This window comes from Chlamydomonas reinhardtii, chromosome 13, assembly GCF_000002595.2.
Source record: "Chlamydomonas reinhardtii strain CC-503 cw92 mt+ chromosome 13, whole genome shotgun sequence".
NCBI lineage: Eukaryota > Viridiplantae > Chlorophyta > Chlorophyceae > Chlamydomonadales > Chlamydomonadaceae > Chlamydomonas > Chlamydomonas reinhardtii.
The window spans coordinates 2,857,192-2,881,550 of NC_057016.1; the positions used below are offsets into that span (position 1 = coordinate 2,857,192).

General features: G+C 66.7%; 5 protein-coding genes across 5 annotated transcripts in view; 3 read left to right on the top strand and 2 right to left on the bottom strand.

Annotated features, from left to right (window-relative positions):
* Nucleotides 1–132, bottom strand: part of CHLRE_13g583300v5 (uncharacterized protein) — a 3,386-nt gene extending 3,254 nt beyond the window's left edge. The window contains exon 1 of the mRNA XM_043069614.1: nt 1–132. This exon is cut by the window's left edge and continues 215 nt beyond it. The gene's annotated coding sequence lies outside the window, so the exon portion shown is untranslated.
* Nucleotides 133–186: 54 nt separating this feature from the next.
* On the bottom strand, nt 187–4,222 carry CHLRE_13g583325v5 (uncharacterized protein). Its single transcript, XM_043069615.1, has 6 exons — nt 3,840–4,222; nt 3,623–3,720; nt 3,180–3,367; nt 2,685–2,784; nt 1,219–2,391; nt 187–914 (listed from the first exon to the last, which is right to left on the bottom strand). The coding sequence occupies exons 2-6, from the start codon at nt 3,701–3,703 to the stop codon at nt 903–905; spliced, it is 1,554 nt and encodes a 517-aa protein (XP_042917590.1). The 5' UTR covers nt 3,704–3,720; nt 3,840–4,222; the 3' UTR covers nt 187–902.
* A 1,420-nt stretch (nt 4,223–5,642) lies between these two features.
* CHLRE_13g583350v5 (uncharacterized protein) lies at nt 5,643–12,251 on the top strand. The gene is made up of 3 exons (XM_043069616.1): nt 5,643–6,012; nt 6,248–6,557; nt 6,773–12,251. The coding sequence occupies exons 1-3, from the start codon at nt 5,959–5,961 to the stop codon at nt 11,518–11,520; spliced, it is 5,112 nt and encodes a 1,703-aa protein (XP_042917591.1). The 5' UTR covers nt 5,643–5,958; the 3' UTR covers nt 11,521–12,251.
* Nucleotides 12,252–12,322: 71 nt separating this feature from the next.
* On the top strand, nt 12,323–19,657 carry CHLRE_13g583400v5 (uncharacterized protein). The gene is made up of 5 exons (XM_043069617.1): nt 12,323–12,639; nt 12,766–12,802; nt 12,904–14,628; nt 14,978–15,256; nt 15,436–19,657. The coding sequence occupies exons 3-5, from the start codon at nt 13,042–13,044 to the stop codon at nt 18,985–18,987; spliced, it is 5,418 nt and encodes a 1,805-aa protein (XP_042917592.1). The 5' UTR covers nt 12,323–12,639; nt 12,766–12,802; nt 12,904–13,041; the 3' UTR covers nt 18,988–19,657.
* Nucleotides 19,658–21,046: 1,389 nt separating this feature from the next.
* Nucleotides 21,047–24,344, top strand: CHLRE_13g583450v5 (uncharacterized protein). The gene is made up of 6 exons (XM_001693544.2): nt 21,047–21,346; nt 21,581–21,639; nt 21,856–22,029; nt 22,303–22,459; nt 22,733–22,855; nt 23,478–24,344. Exons 1-6 carry the CDS (start codon nt 21,211–21,213, stop codon nt 23,552–23,554), a joined length of 726 nt encoding a protein of 241 aa, XP_001693596.1. The 5' UTR covers nt 21,047–21,210; the 3' UTR covers nt 23,555–24,344.
* The last annotated feature ends 15 nt before the right edge of the window (nt 24,345–24,359 follow it).

Genomic DNA, 24,359 nt, shown 5'->3' on the forward strand with positions numbered 1-24,359 from the left:
TGACCAGCAGCGAGCCCCAGCAGTCGTCTTCCCCAGTTCCCCTGCTGGGTTGCTGCCAGTGTTCACCCGTCTCCCCCAAGGCGCAGGCAGCAAGGCGCCCCCTCATGTTGTAGCGGGACAGCTTGTCAAAAGGCATGTGTAGCAGGAACGCCGTAAAAGGACTTGATGTCGAGCTGGGGCTACCCTTAGAGTAGGGACTTACGCGCCGTCAGGCCTTCCTCCCACAGCATGTCAAGATTTGCATAAACACACATGCACACAGGCGTCGAAGGCGCTGGATCCTGGTGCCTCAGCCCCCAGGCCCCCGGCGGCGCTTTCATGAAAGGCCTGCGGCTCCCCCGACTCCCCCGACTCCTGCGACGCCTGCGGGCACCCACGCATCACACCAGCCACACGCAAGCGGTGCCGCCTGTGCGCCCTACCACTGATGAGACACAAACCGCGGCGGCAATGAGGCGCTCCTCCTTCCCCTTGCTCGACAACAGCTCCTCGGCCGCGGCCGCGCTCACGCACTGCCGCATGCTTTGTGCCACCGCTACCACTACCGCACGCCCCACGCAGTGTCACACTTTGGGCGGTCCGCCGCATCTCAACAGCCCACCGGTACCGGTACCATACACCGCCTGCCTGCCCAGCCTGCCCTCAAGTGGAACGCACACATACATTCCAGTCCTTATGACAATGGGTACCGTGTATGGAGTGCGTGTAAGGCGCCATTGCATGTGGCATGGGGCTTGCCCTGCCATCCTGCCTGCCTGCGCTCCTTCCTGCCTGCCCTCCTGCCTGCCCTCCTGCCTGCCCTGCTGCCTGCCTGAGACTCTTGAAAGGTCGGTCGGCACCAGCGAGAGAGCATCAGCCAGCAGACAGAGGGCGTGCCTGCTTCTCACCTACAGACTACAGCGTTACAGCAGGTGCTGCAGGCACCCGCGCCGCTACCGCGGTTGTGTGTGCGCGTCTGTGTGTACCGGTATGCGTGTGTGTGCATTCGTGTGTGCGTGTGTATGTGTGTGGTTACCGCAGCCCCACCACCTGCACCGGGGAAACCCATTGCTCCCGCTCCGCGACCACACCGCTGCCTCCCAGCCCCGGCCCCGGCCCCGTGCCCAGCCGTCTTCCCGCCACCCCACCCTGCTGCCACCCCAGCTGCTGCCCCTGATGGGGCTTGTGTCCTAGCCCGCCGCGGCGCCCCAGCGTCACGAGGCAAAGCCCCGGGCTCACCACCCACACCGCGACGCCGCCGCCACTGCTACCGCCGCCAGTGCTACTGCCACCACCGCCAGCGCTGCGGCTGCTACTGCCGCCGGGCTTCGCCGCGCCCGCTGCGGGCTGTAGCCACTCCACCACGCGCGCCCGCGGCGCCGCCACCGCCGCGCCCGGTGTGACCGGCGCCCTCGCCTGCATGGCTGTAGCTGGCGTGGACTGCGGCGGAGGCTGTAGCAGCGGCACGGCCGCAGGTGGAGGCGGCGTGTTGGGGGCGGGGACAGGCGAGCCTGGCGCCAAAATCCGCAGCTCCACACGCCGCCACCGAATGCACCAGCAGTTGCTACTGCCGGCACTTACCGGGCCAGGGTTGGTACTGCCGCCGGGCGTGCCGCCGGGCGCGTGTGCAGGAGCCGTTCCCAGCCACCGTGGGAGGGCTGCGGCGGGCATGGCGGCGGGCGTCGCCACGGCGGCGGTCGTCACACCGCCCGAGCCGGCCGTTGCTACAGCCGTGAGTGTAGCAGTGGCATTAGCCGTGGCGGCAGCACCAGTGGCCGCGGCTGCAGCACAGGCCCGGTTTGCGGCCGCCGCCAGCTCCACCGCCGCCGCCGGCGTCATGCGCCGCCGCACCCCCTGCGGCGGCGCGTCAGACCCGGCCGGCGGCGTCGGCGGCGCCGCCAGCGGCGGCAACTGACCATCATCACTATCAGCTGCTGCTGTTGATACGGCGGCGGCGGCGGCGGCAGCGGCGGCAGTAACGGCCTTGGCCGCCGCTGCGGTGCCCGCCGCCGCCGCCCCGCTGCGCTGCTTGCAGTTGTACTCGTGTACGAGCAGCCCCAGATGTACTGCTGCCGACACGACGGCTTCCAACTGCAGGTACGCAGCTTCCAGGGTGGGCGGCGGTGGCGGCAATGGCGGCGGCGGCGGCAGCGGCATCGATGGCGCCGCCGCCGCCGTCGCCGCCACCGCTGCACCCCCGACCTGCTGCTCCTGTCGGCTGCTGCGATTGCTGGTGGTGCCGTCACTGTCCCTTGTGGTGGTGGCGGTGGCGGCGGCGGAGGCGCCGACAGCCGGAGCGCTGCGCGGCGGCCGCGGCGGCAGCCCAAGCAGCTGCTCCGCCAGCGCCGCCGTCAGGCTGCGGCGCGCCGCCGCCGCCGCCACGGCCACGCTCACACGCGGCCGCAGCTGCGGCTGCGGCGGCGGCAGCGGCGGCGGACGCGGCGGCGTGGTCACAGGTGCTGGCGGCGGCGGCGGCGCATTACGGGCCCAGGGAGTCGCCGTCGGCCGCATGGCGCCCGACGTGCCTCCTTCGCCTTCCCCTCCTTCTCCCACCCCCCGGGCCAATACGCCACCGCAACTCTCCCCCGCCCCTGCTGCTGCACCCGTTCCTCCTGCCGCCGCCGCCGCCGCCACCGTTCCTGTCCCTGTCGCAACCACTGTGGGCGCCACTGGCGCCGACGTTGCACCGCCGGCTGTGGCAGCACCTGCAGCACGCGCCGCCGCCGCCCCCGCCGCCGCAGCAGCTGCCGCGATGCGCTGCTGGTGGCGGCGCAGGAGTCCGGCAAAGTCCCTCCACACGTCTTCCTGCGTTTGGCGTGCGCGTATGTGCTGCTCAGTAGATGCATGGCCCATTCCAGCGGGTCGACATGATTACCGTACGGTACTTCTGATGATGATTCATGCATCATGATGATTCATGCATTGCGTTCTCCCCATGACTACATTCATACACACGTGCTACACACGCCACGCAAGAGACACATACACACACGACGGTTGCTGCATCGCATACCGCACACAGTCTTTGCGCTTACACACACACACGCACATGTAGCCACGTAGGGTTGTGCCCGAGGAGCGCAAATGCGCAACGAGTCGGAGGCCGTACACGTCAAGTGCGGTGCGGGTGTCAGGGCGGGGCGAAGCAGGGATGTAAGCTGCGTCATGGGGTCGCCATGCGGGCGCGGCTAGGGACTCACCTGTAGCTGATGTCGCCGCTGCTGCCGCCCCCGCTGCTGGCTGCCACGTCTGACTGCTGCAGCAGCGCCCCCGGCGCCGGTGCCGGCGGCGGCGGCGCGCTCACGGAGCGCGTGCTCAGCAGTGTGAGAGCTGAATGCGGGTCAGCGGAGCTGCCGCCGGCAGCCACGACGGTTGTCACCTCCTCGATCTGTGAGCGGCACGGTTTGCGTGAAGGAAGGTGAGTAAGGCTGTCGAGGACAAGTAGTCGTGGAGGAGGGGGGGGGGGGGGTCGCTGACGCAGAAGGGGTCGGCTGAGGCCGCCGTGAAAAGCTGCCGAATGCCGGGGAGGACGCCCCTTCAATCTGCGCTGGATTGCTTGGCTTGTGCTGCCTGGGAAGTAGCTTGTGCTAGGGCAATCCTGGAGACCAAGCTCGAAGCATTCTGCATGTGCTGCAATACGAACCTCGCTATCCTGGCTCGGCGCCAGCACGTCCACCAATTCGCCATTCACTTGAACTTGAAGCACAACATTCTCGCCAAGCATGCGCCGCTTCGGTAGACCTGCCAAAGAGAAAAGAAATGGGTGCCCGCCAGGGAGTCAGCATAGCGAGACCAACCGCCCGCCTTCGCAAGTAGGCCCCAAATTAATACCTGCATTGAGCATTGTCATCAAGACTTACCATATGCAAGCGTAAGACTGCCCAGGAGCACCGCCAGTAGCAAGGCCCCGCTACTGGCCCTTGTATTCCGCATTCTCCTCCGTTGAGGGGTAAGCAGGCTCAAGAACGGTCAGCTATTAAGAGATATTGTGAAGGTGATGCAACCGGGACTGTTTTGCCAAGCGAGCAAAGGGGCCAATTCATGTGCAACGTCGCAACGTAGAGGGGCAACTATAAATCAACAGGAGCGCATATTCATTGCATATGAATGAATAGTATGCAGGCCTGCTGTCCGAGCGCGGAGTGAGAGACTGTTGACGCCAGGATGTCAGCTTGTACGGTCGGGTGTTGCAAGAGTGGAAGTGACTGTGCTCGGGCCCAAGACATCACCTTCGAGCGTACACGCGTTGTATAACGAAGATGTATAAGTACCTTACATCGTGTCAGGGCGGCACCGATGCTGCCCCTTGCACCGACCTTCGTGTGTGTACCGTACTGCCCTCTAGATGTTCACACGGCTGAACATCCCGACAGGCTTCGGACAGGTATTGTAGGCACTCGCCGCTCAATCTGCTCGCCTTAACCGTGGATGTCATGGGCGGGACAGGCGCGATTGGGTGCCGCCGCATGCGGCCTTGTCCGTGGCGTCAGATCCCGCGTCGCTCAGCGTCGCCGCATGTCCGCCAGTCAAGAGTCAGCCCATGCTGGTATTGGGGATTGCAATGGGTAGCACAGTGGCAATGGAATGCAGCGGCTCAAGTATGAGAGGTGACAGAGTGTTGGGCAAGGGTGGATGCGCTGGCGATCACAGCCGGCGGGCAATGTCACCTTTGACAACAACTGCCCTGCAGAGCCATGTGCAGTCAGAGTCTACGAGATAGCACCATGCGCCTCGTTCGTGTTGCGTATGCATGTTCGGCAATTTGGCAGGTCAATGTTGGTGAGGGACTGCTGGACACACTAGGTGACTAGGACGGACACGCACCACCAGACGCAACCAGACATGATGTGGGGATGCTTTGCCGTGCTCCTGTGCAGTTGTGCATACCAGGTACCGTATTACGGCTTCGGTAACGGAACAGCGACTTGCGTGGACCGGAGCCCAGGTGCCCAGCAACTCTGGGCCTATGCTGGGTTGTTAGAGCAGCCAACGGGCCGCGTCCTGCTGTCAGGGGGCACTGGACACCATGTGGCACAGAGGGAGGGGCGGGAGGGGCGCATCTTGCCATACTGTTGCCGGGCTTCGTCGCTTGGGATTGGGGATGACAGGATCGAGACACTCCAAAGTTGCATTTGGGAAATGGGAATGCAGGATCAAGGATGGGACTCCGATACACATGGATTCGGTTTGGAGTCCGGCCTCTATTCAGCATTCAGCACATAGACAACCGGAGGCCAATTACATCTAGTCGCTCCAATACCGCTATAGTGTGCTGTCTGCGACCCTGTGCAGATGCGCAGTGATTATGTCTCTGTGCATCTGGGGGGATATTCAGCGGGAATAGATGGCATCGCGGCCATGCCAGGAACGGACGCGTGGCCAAGACGGCAACAGAGAGTGCAGCGTCACCGTAAGCCTTCCTGGTGACGCCGGCTTGCAAGCAGTAAATTATCATGTTGTAATAGAAAAGGGAGGATGGCGTTTGGACGGGGATGCTCTCTGAGCGTAAGGGGGGGGGGGCGGGGCGGGGCCCTCCAACAGACCGACTCGTGAGGGGACTGACACGCACCGGAATGTCAAGCGGCCTTGACCGTCCGGTTGACGCCATCGCGCCGCTACAGCACAGAAATGCCAAGCCTCAATAACTTACTTAAAGTACTTACTATGATTCCGCAGTAAGTTGTGCCTAGACGAACAGCGCGTGGACAGGCGCGTGGAATGCACTTGACAGCAACTTACACGCCCTTCGTTTTTCAGTGAAAGTAGAATGCTTATATAGCTGGTCAGTACCAAAGTTGCCATTGTGGCGAAAAACGATATCAACGTGTGGAAGACATTGACCACTTCTCTTCGTGCCGCGGCTGCGCCGATCATGCCGTTAGGAGTCATATCACGCTGTTGAGATGCTAAGGCTATCGGCTTGTGCACCCGGCCATAGTCGCGCCAGGGGCGAGTTCCCCGGTGGACGGAGACGCCTCTATGAGCAGCCCGAGCCCGAAGTCACCTCCTCCGCTAGGGAATGGTGACAAAATTGTGGGTGCGGGCTACGGAACAGCGCGGACTTGCCCAATACGGCCGGTCATCCACATTAAGTTCCCCGGCGGGGTCTAGACTGGGGTCTAGATGACGCAACGCACAAAAACTACATTCTGGGGCAACTTTACTTGTCGGAGGGCTTGCCGGCCAACCCCGCGCTCCACGAGTCCCACGACGTGACCACGCTCCCTGTCGCCCTGACCACCCCGACGTCCGACCACCTCATGTGCAGCCGTGGTGGATGCCGGGCGAGTCAACCGCGCTGCGCATCGGCGTGTTTGCGGGCCTGTGTGTGGCCGCCTTCCTTGCGCTGCTAGCCGTCGTGTACACGGCCTGTCGCTGGCGCAAGTGGATGAGGCGTCGGCGGCGCAGCGTCGGCGCGGGCGTCGGCAGCAGCGGCAGCGTGGAGGCAGAGCTCAGCGAGAGGGCTGATGGCTCGGGACGCAAACAGCTGCCAGGGGAGGATCCCAGCGTGGACGCCAACAGCGTGGCGAACGGCCACCACCACCAGCATCACCATCACGGCCACTACAATGCCGCAAGTAGGCCACGTGTCTCTGTCAACGTCTCTGTGTAAATCCACGCCACTGGTATTGGTCGGGCCTGGGTTCTTGTGTCTGCATGAGCCCGGCATGGAGCAGATACCGTGCAGCGGCTGCCCATCGCCCGCCACCTTGTTTCGGCAACAGCGGGACTGCTGCGCTCCACATTACTCGCTATCAACCCCTGCAACCCGCATCCCTCCATGTGTACGCAGGGAGTGGTGACAGTCAGGAGCGGCTGCCATTGACCTCCGCGGCGGCGGCTGGCACTGATGCTAGCGGCGACGGCTCGACCCCTAGCTCGCCCGACACAGCCTTGGCCGGGGACAAACAACACGGCAGCCGCAGCCGGGGGCGCTGGGGCGGCCCGGCAGCAGCTGCCGGGGACGAGCAAGGCGCAAGCGGCATGGCGGCGGCGAAGCGTGCCAGAAGCGCTGGGGCGGGAGCAGCAGCGGGAGCGGGAGTTGGCGGCAAGGCGGCGCTTGCGCCGGCTCAGGGCGGTGCGGTGCTGGAAATAGGGGAGGGCGGCGGCAGCAGTGGCGGCAGTTGCAGTGAGGGCGGCACCGCAGGGCCCTCTCGCTCGCCAGACCAGGTGTCTAAGCAGGCCGGGCCGGGACACACGCCACCGCCACAGACGCTGCCACCGCAGCCCCACGTGCAGGCCATGTACGCCACACGCGCGCTGTTTGAGTCGTACGGTCAGCGCGACGTGGAGCGGCGGCTGCGGCAGGCGGTGTTCGGGTCGCTCGGCGGCCCCACACCGCCCACGTCAGGGGCATCTGTGGCTGCGGTGGCCGCGGCCGGCGTCGCGGCAGGGCGCGTCGCGGCGCCGCCGGCCGCGGCGCCAAGCCAGGCCTCGCTGGCGACGCTGGCATCTGCAGGGACGCTGCCAGAGCTCGCGTCGCTGCAGCTGCAGCCCACGCAGCCGCCGGTGGCTGCGCCGTCGGGGCCGTGGGGCGCGTACAGTGCGCGGGACCTGCTGCTGGGCCGCAACCGGCGGCCTGTGCTCCGGTCGACCTGGGGCTTGCCTGCGCCGCTGCAGCCGCCTCCGGTGGCTCCAACTCCGGCACTTGAACCGGCGCCAGCGGCAGCGGCCTCCTTGGTGTTGCCGCAGGACGGGGCTGTTGCAGGGGCCACAAGTCCTGTGGCAGCTGTGGGCTCTGCAGCTGGCGGCACGGCTGCGCTTTCCGCGGCAGGCGCAGCTGCGGCAGCTGGGACCGCAGCCGCGGGTGTGGCGGCGGCGCTTGCGGACCCCGCACCTGTGCCGTCACCTGTTGGGCGCGCACCAGTCGCGCGGGCGGCTTCAGAGGCTGCGCCCGCTGAGGCTGCACCCGCAGCTGCGGCAGCCGCTGGGGAACAGCAACAGTCGCCAACAGCCTCTGCAGCAGCGGAGGATGATTACACGGTCCCAAGTTCACGGCCAGGGCCAGGGCCGGCGTCAGGGTCAAGACAAGGGCCAGGGCCAGGGGATATGCATGTACAAGATGCGGCGACAACCGCGGCAGAAGGTGCGCCGCTGCCTGCATCACCAGCGGCAGGGGCTGCAGACCTAGCCGCACCGCAAAGCCCTTCACCTGCTGCGTACTCCTCGGCGCCAGCTTTGAGCGGTTCGCCGGCCTCGGTCGCACCCGCACCAGCCTCCGCTGCACCCGTAACCGCAGCCGCGCCCGCCGGACCGGCGGAGGCGGCTTCTCCTGCGGTGCCGCCTGTGGCGGTCGGCGCCGCGGTGGGGCTGGCGGCTGGGGCCGCCACTGCTGGAGGGCTCCTCGCCGCAGACGCGTGGCGGAGACGGGAGCGGCCGCGCACACCACACGACGGCCAGCACCAGCGCGAGGCGCACACGGAGGACGACCACAGCGCGGGCGCCTTCTTGGAGTCTGTGCCTGAGGCGGAGGAGCCCGTGAGCGCGGCCGCATTGCACGCAGCACCGCCAGCTGCTGTAGAGGCGGCGCCGCCGCATGCCGCCTACAACGCCGGTGATGTCGTGGCTCCGCCGGTGTGGGTGGGGGTTGGCCCTACGGCCGCCGCCGCGGCGGCGGCGGCCGCGCCGGAGGTGGCGTCACCCACGGGTCAGCATCGCTTCAGCCGCTCGAGCACGCAGCACTCGTGCACGTGGCCGCCGGGGCCGCAGAGCATCCACGACGCTTCGGCGCTGCTGCCTGCTGGGCCCTCGGGGCTGGGCGCTCCTGCGCCGCACGCGCCTGACGGCGCGCCGGTGGCTGCGATGGGCGGCACCGGCGCGGCTGCGGCAGTGGCTGCGGCGGGGGCCATGGAGGTGCCTGGAAACAGCACAGGGCCGGGCGCTACGATGGCGCATGTCGGAGATGCGTCGACGCCCCTGTCCGGTGATGTAGGAGAGGCCCTGACTGGACCCGTTGTTGCGCCGGGCGAGGTCAACCTGGACGTCACCGAGTCGCCATACGCCACCGCTGGGGGGCTACAAACGGGAGCGGCAGGCGGGGATGCAGCCGCGCAGGTGCAGGATCCGGATCTGGCGGCCGGTGACGGGCCGCCGCCCAGTCAGCTCGGCGACGCAGCGCACCATGCTCAGCGACCGGCGCGCGACGCAGCTGGGGCTGAGGACTCCTTTGGAGCACCCACTCCTCGCGCAGTCATGGGCACAGAAGCGGCCACCTTTGACGGTTCTGCCGAGCATGCCGCCGCGACCCCAACAGCATCCGCTGCGGCCGCGGCTGCTCCGGTCCTCTCCGGCGCGGAGAGCACCGGCACTGGCACCGGCAGCCTCGCCGCAGCCGCAGCCGCGGCGCTGAGCGGCGCCGTGCTGGGTGCGGCGGTGGTCAGCGTCGCGGCTGGGCCCGACAGCTCGCAGCGGCACAGCGCCGGCGCCCTGTCCGGAGCTCACGCCAGCCACAGCGGCTACGAGACGCCGCGGTCGGGCACCGGGTCTTTCAGCAGTGCCGCCCGCCCCACATCTGCAACGGCCGCGTCGGCGGAGCTGGAACAGCCGCACCAGCTGTCGCACCCGTGCCAATTGCAGCCTGGGGGCGTGGCGCACGTCCACCGGCCGCCGTCGTCGCCAGAGCCGCACGCGGTGGCGGCAGTGCTCGCGTGCCTACACGGCGAGGACCCAGAGCCCGAGCTGACGACGGCGTCGGCGAGGGCAGAGCGTGACGGTGGCGGCTCGCGCCCGCAGTCGTATTCCGTCCTCGCGCTTTCGAACATGAGCGACCTCACCCCGGCGGCCGCAGCTGCCGTGTCTGCGGCCCCGTCGTCAGCGGGCGGCAGCAGCAGCAGCGGCCTTGCAGCGGCTGCGCAGCGCCTGCTGCTGCTCCAGCAGCGGGCAGCGGCGGGGGCCGCTGGCGCAGGAGCAGCTGCGTCGCCGCGTGACGTCGGCGCCGTCCTGGCAGCGCCCACTGGCAGCTCCGGTACGGCGCTGACGCCGGCCCTCGCCGCTGCGGCTACGGCCGTGGCTGTGTCGCCTGCAACGGCCTCCCTGGCGACCGATCACGGCGGCCTGCTGGTCACCGGCTCCCGCACCCACTCGCAGACCTCGCTGCTCGTCGCGCCCTCGCACCCGGCGTCCCAATCCAACACGCACGCCGGCGCCGCCGCGGCAAGCGGCAGCGGTGCGCCAGCGCCCCTGTCGCGGCTCACCTCGCCACGGCACGGGCAGCTGCTCGGTAGCTACAGCCCACGCGAGTCGGCGTCGGCCTCCGCTGCCGTAGCGCGCGTCGGCGCCGCAGGCGCGGCCGCGGTTGCGGCTGCGGGTATGGGTGCCAGCGGCGTCACCTCTCGCCAGCCGTCTGCCACCGGAATGCGGGAGCAGCTGGCAGGGCATCTGGCGCAGCTGCTGGCGGTGGGGGTTTGCTCGACAGCTGGCAGCTCGGTGTCAGGCTCGAGGGCCGGGCGGGAGTCTGAGGCGGTCCTGGGTCTGGATGAATTCTTGCACGTGGGCACCTCCGCCCGCCGCAAAGACGCGGTGACGGCACCGGCGGCTGCGGCTGTGGTCACAACTGCAGCAACCGCGGGATCAGCGGGCGCTAGCGGCGCCTTGGCTCACGTGCCTCCGCCTGTGTCACCCCCTATTGCGCCGCGTGAGCGCTCCTTTGCCGCTCTGGCGGCGGCCGTCGCGGCGGGCCGGTTCCAGCGCCACAGTGGCGGTGGCGCAGGCGGTGGCGCCGGCGTCGCTGTCGCGAGCAACGCGCACTCGGCAGCCGCTGGCGGCGGCATCGCGGCAGGAGTGGCGGCAACGTTGGCGGGCCATGACCGGTCGCCGTCGCCGCGGCCGCCCTCACCTCCCTCCACGACCGTTGCTTCGGCGCTCACCTCCCGCACGCTGTTCAGCCTCGGTGGCGGCGGTGCCGTCGCTGCAGTAACGGGCGCTGCTCTCGGCAGCACTGCCTCGCCGCCCCTCATTGCGGAGTCCTCCCGTGAAGACTTGGCACGCTCTACCCACGACACGCCCCGTTCATCTGTGACTGCGGTCGCGGCGCTTGCGCCGGGCTCGCCACGCCGTGCAGGCGCGCCCGGGGGCGGCCCCGAGCTGGTTGCCGCACTCCTGCAGGCGCAGGCGCAGCCTCGCGAGCCGCAGGCGCTGCTGCGGCTGCATGAGCCGCCTCCAGCACCGCAGCCGCAGGCGCAGCTGCGCTCGCCGCAGCGCCAGCGGCAGCAGCAGCAGCATCTGCCGCTGCTGGAGGCGGCGGCACCGGGGCTTGAGGGCGAGGCCGGGCGGGCTGTTGGCCACGCACACGGCCACGACCAGGGGCAGGAGCTGGTCGAGCAGCCGCCCATGACGCCGCGCGTGTGGCCGGCTTCGGGGGCGGCCAGCGGTGAGGGGCCGTTGGCTCGGTCGGTGGCTGAGCGGCTCATGACGCTGAACCCGCTGTTCCGGCAGCGCGGCGGCGGAGGCGCCGGAGGCGGCGTGAGCGCTGGAGGTGCCACGGATGACGGCAGGAACAGCAGCGCGGGCGGCGCGGAGAGCGGCGGGGATGAGCTGTTGTGAAGAGCTAATCGGGTCGGGTTTGGCAGATGGTGTGTCGTGTGCACACATGCATGGCGGGACAACATAAGCGCAGTCTTCATCAGAGAGGTTCGGATTAATTGTATGCCGTTCCAATATTTTGATAGGGTTGCTGAGTGCTATACCCCGGGCACGAGCTGTGGTCTGTGGACCGGGTTTGTGTGTGTGTGTGTGAACGATGTGTTGTGGCAGAACCCGCGCCGTGTCAGACCACGGTATCCGTGGGTCCCCGGGTCCCCGACGCCTGGCCACAGGTCGAAGCCAGTACCGTAATGGACATTGTTTGAAAACATCAACTGAACTGGCGTCCCTTGACTATACTGTATTCCCCTTTATTTTTGGGCTTGAAAACCATTGATGCTTTTGCTGCGGCGCTGTAGAGGATGTCGCGCTGGGTTGCATGTTGCAGCACAGGTGGCCACGGCTGTCAAGAGACTGGCCCGCTTGATTGATACGATAACTGGTATGCACCTCCGATCCGGGCAAGAATAGGCATCGGTAGGATGAGGTTAAATGCGGCGGGTGACGCAGGGGGGTGCTTCGGCCATATGGTCCTGAGTGGGCGCGTGCTCACGGTGTTGATGCGGTTGGTCAGCAAGCTTTGCCCTTAACGTTCACAACTCTGCCGTGGGTTTCGGCTAGGAACTGGTAAACAAAGTCCGTAAATTCTCGGATGAAAGGCGCCGTCAATGCTGCTGTAACTCTCCTGGCGGGATTCAGTGGAGCCGAGAGGGGGCGTGCAGACGCGTGTCACATTATGTGTATTGGTTGGCCACGCGACAAACTTGCAGCCAAGGCTTTCGCGGTAACTAAACCTTGAACAAATATCAAGAGGCGTGACAGCGCTGAGCTGGGAGCGACTGTCGTGGGGTCCAGCCTACATCGACCGCCTCGATCTTCAGAAGGGCGATCACGCGCACAACACAGCAGCAAGCCCAACGCTGCATCAAAGGTATCCTACATACGAACATTTATTGAAGAGTCGTTTTTGATCTAGGCTACCGGTGTTGCTGTGCAAGCTTGTCGCGGTGGGGCGCACTTGTCGCTGAACGCAACCCAGACGAGATGTATTAGCACGCTTGAGGCAGCAGCGGGTCAAGGGTGAGCTGGAATCTTTAAATGCAGTGCGCAAAGCCTGCCTTCGGCGCTTGACAAGGTCGCTGTGCATTCCAGGCTGGCTAGGATCGCCATTTCCCATTTCGCTCATGTTCTTGCTTGTGCTTGCAGGAGTGCTCGGATGTTTGGCGGGGGCTCAGCACAGACGGTGAGACCTTGCATGGCCTTGCTCAGCTGGACACGTACTTTTTTCGCTCGCTTGCAATCCCATGTCGCTTAATGGTGCACGTATTGATCGCCCGTTTACAGGCGGCATGGCCGCGAGGGCTCCCAGTGGCCTCCTCGCGCAGTGACGCCCTTGCTCGGGCGCACCCAGCCGCGCCTGTTCGGCCAGCGCCCTCTTTAACATCAACACAGCTACATGAACCCCTTGGTTTTGGCGCTGGCATGTCGCGGTCGGCCCGCACGCTGGCGCCCCACTCGCTGGCAGGGACGTCCGCAGCCCTACCCGCGCCCGTCGCTCGGCGTGCGCACCGCCAAGAGGGCGTGCCTCCGGTTTGCGGCGCTCCATCCCTCCTCCTAAACACCCTCACCTCAGAGGCATCCAGCATTAGCGTCGGAGCCGGCGACAGCGCGTCTGCCAGTGGGGAATGTAGCCTCACCAACCAAGGGGGGCGCAGTCCTGACAGCGCTGCGGGCGATAGTCTGGCTCCGGAGGCCTTTTGGCGCGGCAACGCCCGCCCACCGCAGGTTCCCGCCGATCACGGCCATGCCAGCACCAGCGGACGCTTCGGCCACCTACCCCGAGGCATCCGCACCAGCAGTAGCAGCAGCGGCAGCAGTAGCAGCAGCAAGGCCAGCAGCAGCAAGGCCAGCAGCAGCAGCAGCATCGGCAGCGGCCGGGCGGGCGTGAAGACGCGGACAGCGCCAGCGGGCGCCGACCGCGCCACGCCGCAGTCGGCGCCGGACCCGGCTGCGCTGACGGCGTGGATCAAGTCGTGTCGGGACGTGGCGCGGCTGGAGCGGCTTGTACGGCAGCACGGCGAGCGCATGAACCACATCCACGTCAGCGCCGCCATCACGCACCTGTCACAGCTGGCGGCCGCTGACCCGGCCGTGTCGGAGGCGCTCGAGGCGGCCGCGGCCGCAGCGGCGGCAGCGGCGGAGCCGTCCTCGCAGCTGCAGGCGCCGCCAGGCCCGGCGGCGGGGCCTGCTCTTGGGGCTAGCAGTGCCGGTAGCAGTGCTGGCAGCAGGGCGGCGGAGCTGGCGGGCACACTCAGCCAGTCGTTGCTGCGCCTGCTGCGGTCGCGTCTTGCCGACTGCGAGCCGCGCCAGCTGGCCAACACCGCCTGGGCGCTGGGCAAGTGGCCGGCGGGGCTGCGCGGCCGTCGGGAGGCTCTGCTAGACGTGGCGCGCGCCGCGGAGTCGCAGATGAGCCGCTTCAGGCCGCAGGAGCTGTGCAACCTGCTCCACGGCTGTGCGTCCGTGATCGCCGCCGGCGGCGCGTGCGGTGCAGTGCTGCCGCCCCCGCCCGGCGTTTCCGTCACTGTGAGCCCGGCGGCGACGGCAGCTGGCGGCGGGGAGGCGGCGGCGGCGGGCGGCCTGCCGGCTTCGTTCCTGAAGGTCCATGCGTACGCCTGCGCCGCAGTGCTGACGCAGCGAAGGCCGCCCGCTTCAGAGGCGGGCTCTGGTGCCGGCCACGGCGGCGCCCGACCCAGCTTCAGCAGCAACAACACCCGCAACAACAACCACAGCTTCAAAATGCAGGAGCTGTCGAACCTGCTGTGGTCATGGGGCGCGTTGCTGGGCTCTGACAGCCACGACGCGCTATCTCCCGATGCCTCCGGCTCTCGCTCCGCGATGATCCGGCCCTCCACTCGGAGACCGGCTGTGGGCTCATCGGCAATGCAGGAGGCGGTGCCGCCGCACACGCTGCCGTACCTCGAGGTGCTGTCCGCGCAGATGGCGCTGGGGCTGGAGGCCGCGGGGCCACAGGAGCTGGCGAACAGCGTGCACGGCCTGGCACGTCTGCAGGTGGGGCTTTTGGGGGAGGGGCTGCTGGGTGTGCTGGGAATGGGCGCTGCCCGTGTGTGGGACTTGGGCACTGTGTACATGCAAGCGTTAGAAGAGCACAGGGGGAGAGGGTGAACACCTAGGCGTACGGCATGTGTGCTATGGCCGCGCGGTGGGGCTGCTTCTGTGCCGTCAGGACCACGGGAGAGGCTGAGGAGAGGCTGATGCGTTGGGCGAGTGGGCCGTGCAGCTTACGCACAGTACGGTGGTGTGACCGGAGATGAAAAGACAAGCATCGCCACCTTGCACCACCGGCATGTACGCCTGGGCATCAATTATGCCCTCCCGCTTGCCCGCCCTCCCATCGCAGCTGGAGCCGTCTTGGGAGTGGGTGGACGCATTCATGGCGGCAGCACGACGCCACGTGCGGCATGCGCGACCGCAGCAGTCCCAGCAGCAGCTGGTGAACGCGCCCAGCGGGAGCTGCACCGAAGCTGCGGCGGCGCCCGCGCGTCAGGGCTTCAGCCCGCGCGAGCTGTCCAATTGGTTGTGGGGCTGCTCGCGGCTGCGGCTGCGGCTGCCGCGTGCGCTGCTGGACGGCGAGCTGGCTCCGGCGCTGGAGCGCTGCCTGCCGGCCATGAACCTGCAGGTGGGTGGTGCAGGGGGCATGGGGCATGGGGCGATCGGGCGTGGGGCCGGGCGTGTACGGGCTCTTCAGTACCGTTCTAGGCAGCTCTTGTTGTCCGCAGCTGCCTCTGTTGCCGTCGCCAAACGGTATGGCGCGTCCCTGACCTCCACTGCCCGTCCCAACGCCTCTGGCGCCCACAGGAGCGCGTCAATGTGCTGTGGGCTCTGGCCTGGCAGGCCAAGCTGGGTGCGGCAGACTGGCAGGAGCATCCGGAGTGGCATCAGCAGGAGGGGGAGCAGCAGGAGGATGAGAAGGAGCAGCAGGAGGGGGAGCAGGCCATGGCAGGGGCGCCTCACGGGCAGCATCAGGCCCAAGCCCAGCAGCCACACGCCCGGGGCCAGGCTGATGCACAGGCAGCATTCGGGCCCAACTCGCACAGCCTCCCGACCACCCATCCAGCTCCCGCCGCAGCGCGCTCGCCTGCTGCAACAGATCAGCAGTTGCGGCAAACCCCCACCGCCGGCTTTGTGTCACGTGGCAGCTCCGGCCATGCGCAGGCGTCACGCCCGCACTCGCCGGGAGCCGAGGGCGAGTCTGGTCATTCGTCCAGAGCGCTCAGCGGTCCCGTGCTGAACGGCGTTCTGCGCTCGGTGCTCGACGCAGCCACCTCGGCCACTGCTGCTGCTGCTGCCCTCGAGGGTGCGAGGGCTGCACCCAGTGCTGACACGCCGGCACCGCCGGACACGCTGACGTCAGCGCTGGCGCGCAAGACGGCGGCCGCCGAGCCGGCGGCGGCGGTGGCGGCAAAGGCGGCGAAGGCGGCTGTGCCTGCGGCTGCCCCTCTGCCGCCGGTGCCGCAGTCAGGTGTAGCAGCGGCGGCGGCAGCAGCAGCAGCAGCCGCAGCAGCAGCAGCAGCAGCAGCAGCAGCAGCAGCAGCAGCAGCCGCAGCCGCAGCAGCGGGCCGCCGGGCGCAGGACGTGTCTGTGACGCTGTGGTCGCTGGCGACACTGCATTCCGCCGGCATTGACGGCATCGACCTGGGCAGTAGCACCTGCGGCAGCAAGAGCAGCAGTAGCAGCGGCAGTAGCTCGGCCAGCGCCGTTGCCTCATCCAGCCGCGATGGCGGCAACGGGACCGCTGCCGACAAGGCGCACGGTTCCGAAGGCAACGCCGGCAGCGAAGCGGAGCCTGTGACCTTCGTTGGAAACGGGAACGGAAATGGCAATGGGAACGGAAACGGGAATGTCCCTACTGCGGAGCAAGACCAGCAGCAACAGCAACAGCAGCAGGCGGTGCTGGAAGAGGCGGGGGCGACAGCGGCGCAGCAGCTGCTGGCGCTGTGGCAGGGCGCTCTGCCGCACATGGGCCCCCAGGCCCTGTCCAACTGCCTGTGGGCTGCGTCACGGCTGCGGCTGCGGCTGACGGCGCCGCTGACGGCGGGGATGCTGGCGGCGCTGCGGCGGCACGGGCGCGGCCTGGCCCCGGCGGAGGCTGCGGCAGTGGTCCGCAGCCTGGGAATGCTGTGTCCCACGCTGCCGCTGGCGTCGGCGCAGCCTGAGACGGCGGCGGCGGCGCTGCCGCCGTCGGCGGCGCAGCAGGCTGCTACAGCCACGGCCGCGGACCTGGTAGCGGTGGTGCTGGGGGTGCTTGAGCACGTGTACATCCGGCACGCCAGCTACAGCCTTGGCCAGCTGGCGCAGGTGTGTCACGGCGGCGCGCTGCTACTGCGGTGGGCCGGCGGCAGCCGACAGCTGCTACAGCCGCCGCCGTCGCAGGCGCCCTACTCGGCCGCGCGCAGCGCCGACGGCTCGGATGCAGACGGCGGACTGTTCGTACCAGCTGCGCTCGAGATACGAATGAGCATGGATCTCGAGGACGATTTGATGTACGGCGGCTCGTCTGCCGGCGCGGCGGCGGCCGCCGCCGCGTCAGGGCTGGGCGCAGGCGCCGCTGCCGCCGCGGCGGCCGCACGTGCGCAGCAGCGGCGGCTTATCCCACCCCTGGACTGGCTCCTTTTGCAGCTGCAGCTCGCGTACCGCGGCCGCGCCGCCAAGGCGCCCGGCGGCGGCGACGCAGCGACAGCCCCCGCCACCAGCAGCACCGGCGGCGGCGACGCCGCCGGCTCCGCCGCCGCCGCTTCCGTGTCTGTGTCCGTGGAGGAGGTGGCGATGACGCTGCAGGCCGTTGGGCTGCTGCTGCCGGAGGGCGCGTCCATGCTGACGGCGGCGCGCTGCGCGGACCTTGCGGCGTGGGGGCAGGACCTGACGCGCCTGCAGCTGCGGCGGCTGCTGTCGGCGGCCGCGCCGCCAGCGCCTCATGTGCGGGAGCCAGTGCCTCATGTGCGGGAGCTAGCGCCGCTCCTGCACGCGGTTGCTGTGGCAGCGGTGGGCTCTGTACACGCCGCGCGCATTCGGCGCGCCGCCGCCGCGGAGCGGCTCCGCCGCGCCAGCGGCGCCGCAGCCGGGGCAGCGGGCGGGGCGGGAGCTGGCGCGGGGCTCGGTGGCAGCGGGTCGCCGTACGCTGGCGAGGGGCTGGCCCGGAGCAGTGTGGATGAGTTTGTGGTGAGCGGTCGCAAGGCAGCGCGGCGCGAGGAGCAGCGCCTGCAGCAGCTTTTGCACCAGTACCAGCAGCTGCAGCCGCCGCCTGCGGTGCCTGAAGCAGCGCCGGCTTCTGCTGCATCTGCTGACGCGGCTGCGGCAGCCGCTCGTAGCGCGCCGCCTGCGGCCAGCACCAGCGCCGCACTCTCGGGCCGTCCCCAACCCCCGCTGACGCTGCAGTCACTGGCACCACCCCAGCAACTCCCCCAGCAGCCGGCACCGACGACGACGCCAGCGCCGACGCCGGCGCAGCAGGGCGGGCTGCAGGGCCCCGCCTCTCCCGCCTGGCAGGCGTCCGGCCTGTCGCCCGAGTGGCTGTCGCGCCTGTGGGCTGTCAGCGGGCTCAGCCTGGCTGAGGCCAGCCCGCTGGACGCCGCGCTGCTGCTGTGCTCACTGGGCGCGCTGTCAGTGCGCCCGCCAGAGGCCTGGGCGCACGCGCTGCTGGCGGCCGTGCGGCCGCACCTGCGCGCGCGGCCGCTGGCAGGCGCGGCAGGCGCGGCGGGCGCTGGCGCGCCCGCGGCGGCGGCTGCGCCGTCGCCGGCTCTGAGCGACCAAACGCTAGGCATGCTGATCCTGGGCCTCGGCAAGGCGCGCGTGTCGCCGCCGCGCGAGTGGATGGTTGCAGCGCTGGCGGAGGTGGAGGTGCGCGCCGGAGGCGCCACTGCCGCCGCTGCTGCCGCAGGCGCAGGCGCAGGCGCAGGCGCAGGCGCAGGCGCAGGCGCCGGCGCAGGCACAGGCGCCGCTGGCGGTGTGGCCGTGGCTCTTGACCCGCGTGTGCTCAAGTCGGTGCTTGTGGGTCTGGCGGAACTCGAGTGGCCGCTGCCGGCCGAGTGGCTGACGCGCGTGGTGCTGGCGGCCGCGCCGCGGCTGCGGCAGCTGCGCCCCGCCGACCGCGGCCGCATGTACCTGGCTCTGGTGGCGCTGGATGCGGGTCTGGCGGACCGCATGGGGTACGACTTCTGCCACGTCATCGCGGCGGCGGCGCAGTCGCGGCAGGGCGGCGGCGGTGGTGTTGGCGGCGGCGGCGGCGGCGGTGGCGGTGGTGCGGGCGGTGTTGGTGGTGCGGGAGGCGCCGCGGTTGTGGCGGTGGCGGGCACGGAGGGCGCGGGGCAGCAGCGGTCGTTGTTCACGCGGTCGCGCGGCGGCTGGCGTTGAGGACGGGAGGTGCAGGGCGCGCGGGCCGCATGGGCACCCGTGATTGGTTGGGCTCCGGTGAGGTTGTCCTGCACACGTCGCTGCACGGGGTATGATACCAGACAGGATGCGGGGGCCTAGGGAGGGGGCTGTAGTTGCGATTCCCAGTCATAAGTAGGGGGCCTGCACGTTGGCAGTAAGGTATGGCTGATGAGGTCCCCGCGGGGCCCGTGGGGTGAGCGTTGTGGTGAGCGGCGCACATGCCTCGCAGGGTCTGCTCCGCTAGTGTGCATGGGAGTGACGTGCTTATAGGTTTTAGCTAGCTGAAGATGGCTGGGGAGTGTAGGTCAGACGCGCAGGTGTGAAGACACTTTGGGAACTGGGGAAAACCTTGGCGAAGTGGTAACTGCAGGCTTACAAGTGTTCCAGGCACACAACACGAGGGCGGAGATCACCTTGAGCAGTTTCTTTGTCGAGTCAGTTTGTACCGCAGGAAGTGTATGTGCAGATTTTCAGCGTTAATTAATGCGGATGTTTACAGCGGCGAGTGGGTGGGCGTCGGGCGTAGCGGCGGCGGCGGCAGCGGTTTGCGGGGGTTGCCTTCCTCCGCTAGGGCAGGTCAGGGGTGCACGGCGGGATTTTGTTTCGGTCACGCACGATGTCACCCACTGCACTGTAACAATTTCGGATGGCTGATTGTCACTGCTTGCCGCATGGCACCTCATGGGGGCGCGTGCTGCAACCAAGAGGGCGCATCGGGCAGTGTTAAACCTAGCAGCCGAACTTTCAACCAATCTACCGCAATACATCTGGGACCCAGGCAGGTTGGGGCAGGGAAGGCAAGGCCGCAAGGGCAGGCAGGTTTGGGGCAGGGGGGGGGGGGGGTAGGACACAAAGTGCCTGCCCCGAAATTCCTCGGGGCCCCCCATGAGGGGACGACCGCCCCCCCACGGACAAAACCTTAATGTTTAGGGGTTTCACCCCCTCCATTTAATACCAAAGTGGTGCCGATCAAGTCCTCTTTGCGAGCACTATCACGCTGTGCCATCAGCGGTCCTGTTCTGAGACTTCAGTCACACGTGGGATTCCATCCACGGAAATCCCCGCCACCGAGCCCATCCCCCATTCAAATCTCTGCCATTGGATATATGGACAGCATGCATCGGCAGCCTTGTTCACTATGGATTCATGCGCACCAGCGCTCGAGAGCCCCGCCACGTCAGCGCGCATGTGTCGCATGTGGGGACATTTGCCGACGCGTCCACGCCAGGATGCGCAAGTTAGCCCTCAAACGCTTTGTTTGTGCTTATTACGGCACAATGTGCACACTTGAGCCTCGTGGTGCTTCGGTTGGCCCCTAGTGCTGCTTGTGGGGCGCTTCCCGGAATCCGCCAGGATGCGCTCCTGAAACCCGCCGGACCTCCAGGGACGACTCAGGGGCGGCCCAGAACTCCCTCACCAGACACCCGCTGCCAAAACTAAAAGTACGTGCGTAATGCTCTTCTAAAGCTCTGTAATGTTGAGCATGGGGTAAGATCCTGAGCTTTCTACCCCCGGCATGTGTACACATGACTGCGACGTCCAGGAGACGAATGTACAGGCAAGCGATGTAACCACGAACGGTCCGGGGGGAATGTAGACGAGTATCTGACACTTACCGAGGGCGAGCCACCCTTCTTGTCACCGGACGTACGTCACCAGAACGCCTATCCATCCCCTCCGATATCTGGCACTAACTGTCTCTGCGCACCCATTTGCACGGACTGTCCCTCCTGTTACACTCCTTGTAGCACCGAACGCGCACCCCCCCCCCCTTGATATTCCATGTTGTACGCTAGACGGGTGGGGCGCAACCCCCAAGAGGCTTTTGCGACGGGCCAAGCTGCCCAAGCGTGTAACGCAGCGATATGACCCTATGACCCTAATGCCCTTGTGCAAGCCGCAGGTACGGATGAGCTTGAGGCTCCAGCGCAAGAAGCCAGGGAGTTGGATGTAAGAAGCGAGTCTGGGTACCGGTAGTCGCGTCGGCGTGTGTCATCGTTGTGAAGCGCAGCTTCGTTCGACTCGTACATCAGGTCGCGTCTACGTTTGCTACTATTTAGCGCGAGCTACTTTTATTATCTATATTTACATACCTTGAGGACAGAACATCACCGTTTGCAGCGCTCCCGTCTGCTTTGGCCAACTGCTGCCTCGAGTTTCTTCTGCTCTAGCTCTTGGCCTCGGCAGCCCATAATAGCTACGATGGGCATCCAGCAAGAGGACGGTGCTGCGGAGTCGCGCGTGCTCCTCGCAGGCGCGCGGTCGTCGGAGCACTCGGAGCAGTGGTCCACTGGCATCTTTGATTGCTTTGCTCAGCCGGGAGGCGCTGCGCTTGGATGTAAGTCGGACTGCAGTCTCAAATCCGCGACCCTTAGGCGGATGGAACATTCCTTACGTAGAGTCCGCATGGCCCCGGCGGTTTGGCTGGCCAGGCAGCGCAAGCAACGCTTCGTTTGCCGAAATAGCCGTAATCGTGTGCACATCTAGAAGCTTCACTTCACCTGTGCATGAACGAGAACTGGCGGAATGTGCTGCCATTGAATCCCTGCATGCGATGACCCGCACTCCGCAGGCGTTTCCCTGTTCATGCCCTGCGTCCAGTACGGCGTCGTGGCGGAGACTGTGAACCATGTGAGGGGCTTTGCGGGGTTTTGCTGTGTTTCCCCGGGCATGTACCGTAGCCCGTCGGCGGGCAAACCCGGCATGGAACGCTGCCATAGCGCCCACCTACATTCGCACCCGCAGCTCGCACCAGCCAAACGACCCCGTGACCCTGCATTTACCTGGCTGCCACGTTCCCTTGCGCACCACTCAACCCAGCATCTCACGTTTGACTACCTTGCACAGGAGGATGTGCCGTGCGGCGGGCAGTTCGGGCTGGCTGCCGGTACCTTCTTCTGCCTGGAAGTGTTGGCGGGGCTGGCTCAGGCCTCCCTGTGGCCTGGCATCAGCCTGGTGCCCACCAGCGGTGTGCTGCACTACCGCCTGCGCCGCCACCTGAGGGACAAGTACCGCATCCAGGCAAGATAGAAGAAGATATGGGTACTGAGGGCTGCATGCTCGAGTTTGCAGGCGCTGGGGGTGGGGCCCTCCTGCGACTGCCACGGTGCCACCGTCAGCATTTGGAGGTGTTCGAGGTGCCACAAAGTGGTCCCTCGTCATCATCCCTTGTCGTAACGACACACTCGCACATGCGAAAGCCCAACTAGCCAACCTAGCACGTTATTCTATTGCACACGGTCTGACCTTGGCCGTGCGCGCATGTCCTCCTGCATCCCCATCGCGCGGACACAGGGCTCCTGGCAGCGGGACCTGTGCGCCACTTGGTGGTGCGGCCCGTGCGCCCTGGCGCAGGAGACACGCGAGATCGCCATCCGCTCCGCCGCAACCGCGGCCGCCAATGCCGCCAACGCGGCACCGGCCGGAAAGGGCGCGAGCATGCAGGCGCCAGGTGTGTACTCAGGTCGATGGGGTCCGCGCGGGTCACGGGGCCGGTAAGGGTGCCAGCAGGCGCAAAACACGCACGCCACGCGAGCCGTGCTGGCCAGCTGCTGCTAAGTACGGCAGTATGGGAGCCGGGTCCAACCGGCTGACCTATTTGCGACAGGCTGTCACACGCGTCGCTTCTCCCCTCACCGTTGCCCTTCGTTTGTAACACACAGCCACTTAACAGTTACTTGACAGCCACTTGTCTTTTCTGCCTGTCGCCGCCAACGCACCTCAGGCACCATGGCTGTGGTGGGCAACCTGCTGCTGCCGGCGCACTACGCGCCCGCGCCTGTCAACGCCGCGACCGTGGCCGCCGCGGCGGTGCCGGACGCGGCCATGCCTGTGACGGGCGTCCCAGGTGGGCTTGGAGGCTTGGGTTGGGAGTTGTGTGAGCGCTGAGCAGCGGCAGTGGCAGTGGCACTGCATATGGGCGCTCGGAGTGCCTACTGTATTGGGTGTGGGCCTTGGCGCCCACCGATGTGGCTGGCACACCCACTCAGCTTAATCCCTGTTGTGCTGCGTTATCCTGACAGTAAAAGGACTACCGGTAGCTAGCAGATGACAGACCATCGTTTCCACAGCACCGCACTACAACTATCCCCCCTCCAGATGAGGCGTCCCGACGAATTCAACTCGCAGATACGGGAGCAGAGCTGCGATACTCCTCAGTTCAGACGTATCTCTAGAAGCAGAGCCTGCATACTTCCGTGCCCAGCAGATGGCGCGTATCGAACCCGTGACTTGAGGATAGCTGGTCTCGATACCACTTGTTGTGCTGCGTTATCCTGACAGTAAAAGGACTAGCTAGCAGATGACAGACCATCGTTTCCACAGCACCGCACTACAATCCCCACGTGAGCTCCATGCTCGAGTACCCTGTTGTCGGTTGGTCCCAGGCGCTCCCTCCACTACACCCGCAGCCCGTACTGACTGCCCCCCTCCATCGCCACTGCCACTGCTCGCATCCCCACCACCTGCAGTTGCTACGGTGCCGCCAGTGGCCGTGGCGACCGTGACGCTGCGCCATAACCCCGCTGCGGTCGCGGAGCCCAAGTGAGCGAGTAGATGGCCCGCTCACGCTGGCAGGAAGCGACGCGCTGCCTGCGTCTGCACAAAGAGAGAAGAAACAGTCCGCCTGCTGCCCTGCCGGGTGCAGCGCCGTGAGATTCAGCATGCATCCGGTTCCAGATCGCAGCAATGCCAGTACGAATGGATTTCGAGGACGCTCATTCGCTAGCGAAGGCGCTGTCACAGAACTGCTGTGCCGTGAGCTGATTCAGCCCCTGCATACGGATGGCCAGATCCGGTATGCGGGCACGGCGCGCTGTAGCAGGACAACAGTGCCTTAATGTGTATCAATACATTGTTTACCATTACTACCCCGCATTACTACACTGTGTACCATTACAACATTGCAAGGGGTGTCCTATCGCACCCATTACTACATTGCAAAGTTTGAAGAACAGCGCATGACGGCAGAGCTGGTGTTGTGGTCTGTGATGTCGTCTGCGTAGAAGCCACATGAGGCAGGAGTGCACGACTAGCAGGAAGATCGTGCATGAGCACGGGGGTTGCGTTTCTCAGGCATTGACATGTTGAATTGCCATCTTTTTGGACTGAGCCGATGACCGCCCTGCTGCAGCCCCTGCTGGCGCAGCGGCACCGGGAAACTGCTCTGGAGGCGTGGCCACCCAGTGTTTCCAAGAGCTTTTACGCGCATTAGCGCTGTAGTATCCGGTATGGAAAACACTGTGGCCATCCAGGGCTGGTGTGGGAGAAACCCATGTTCCTAACCATATCTCCTAAGAGAGGAGGAGATTGGATGACATCTCGAGACGCCTTCTGACCAGCTACCCTGCTAC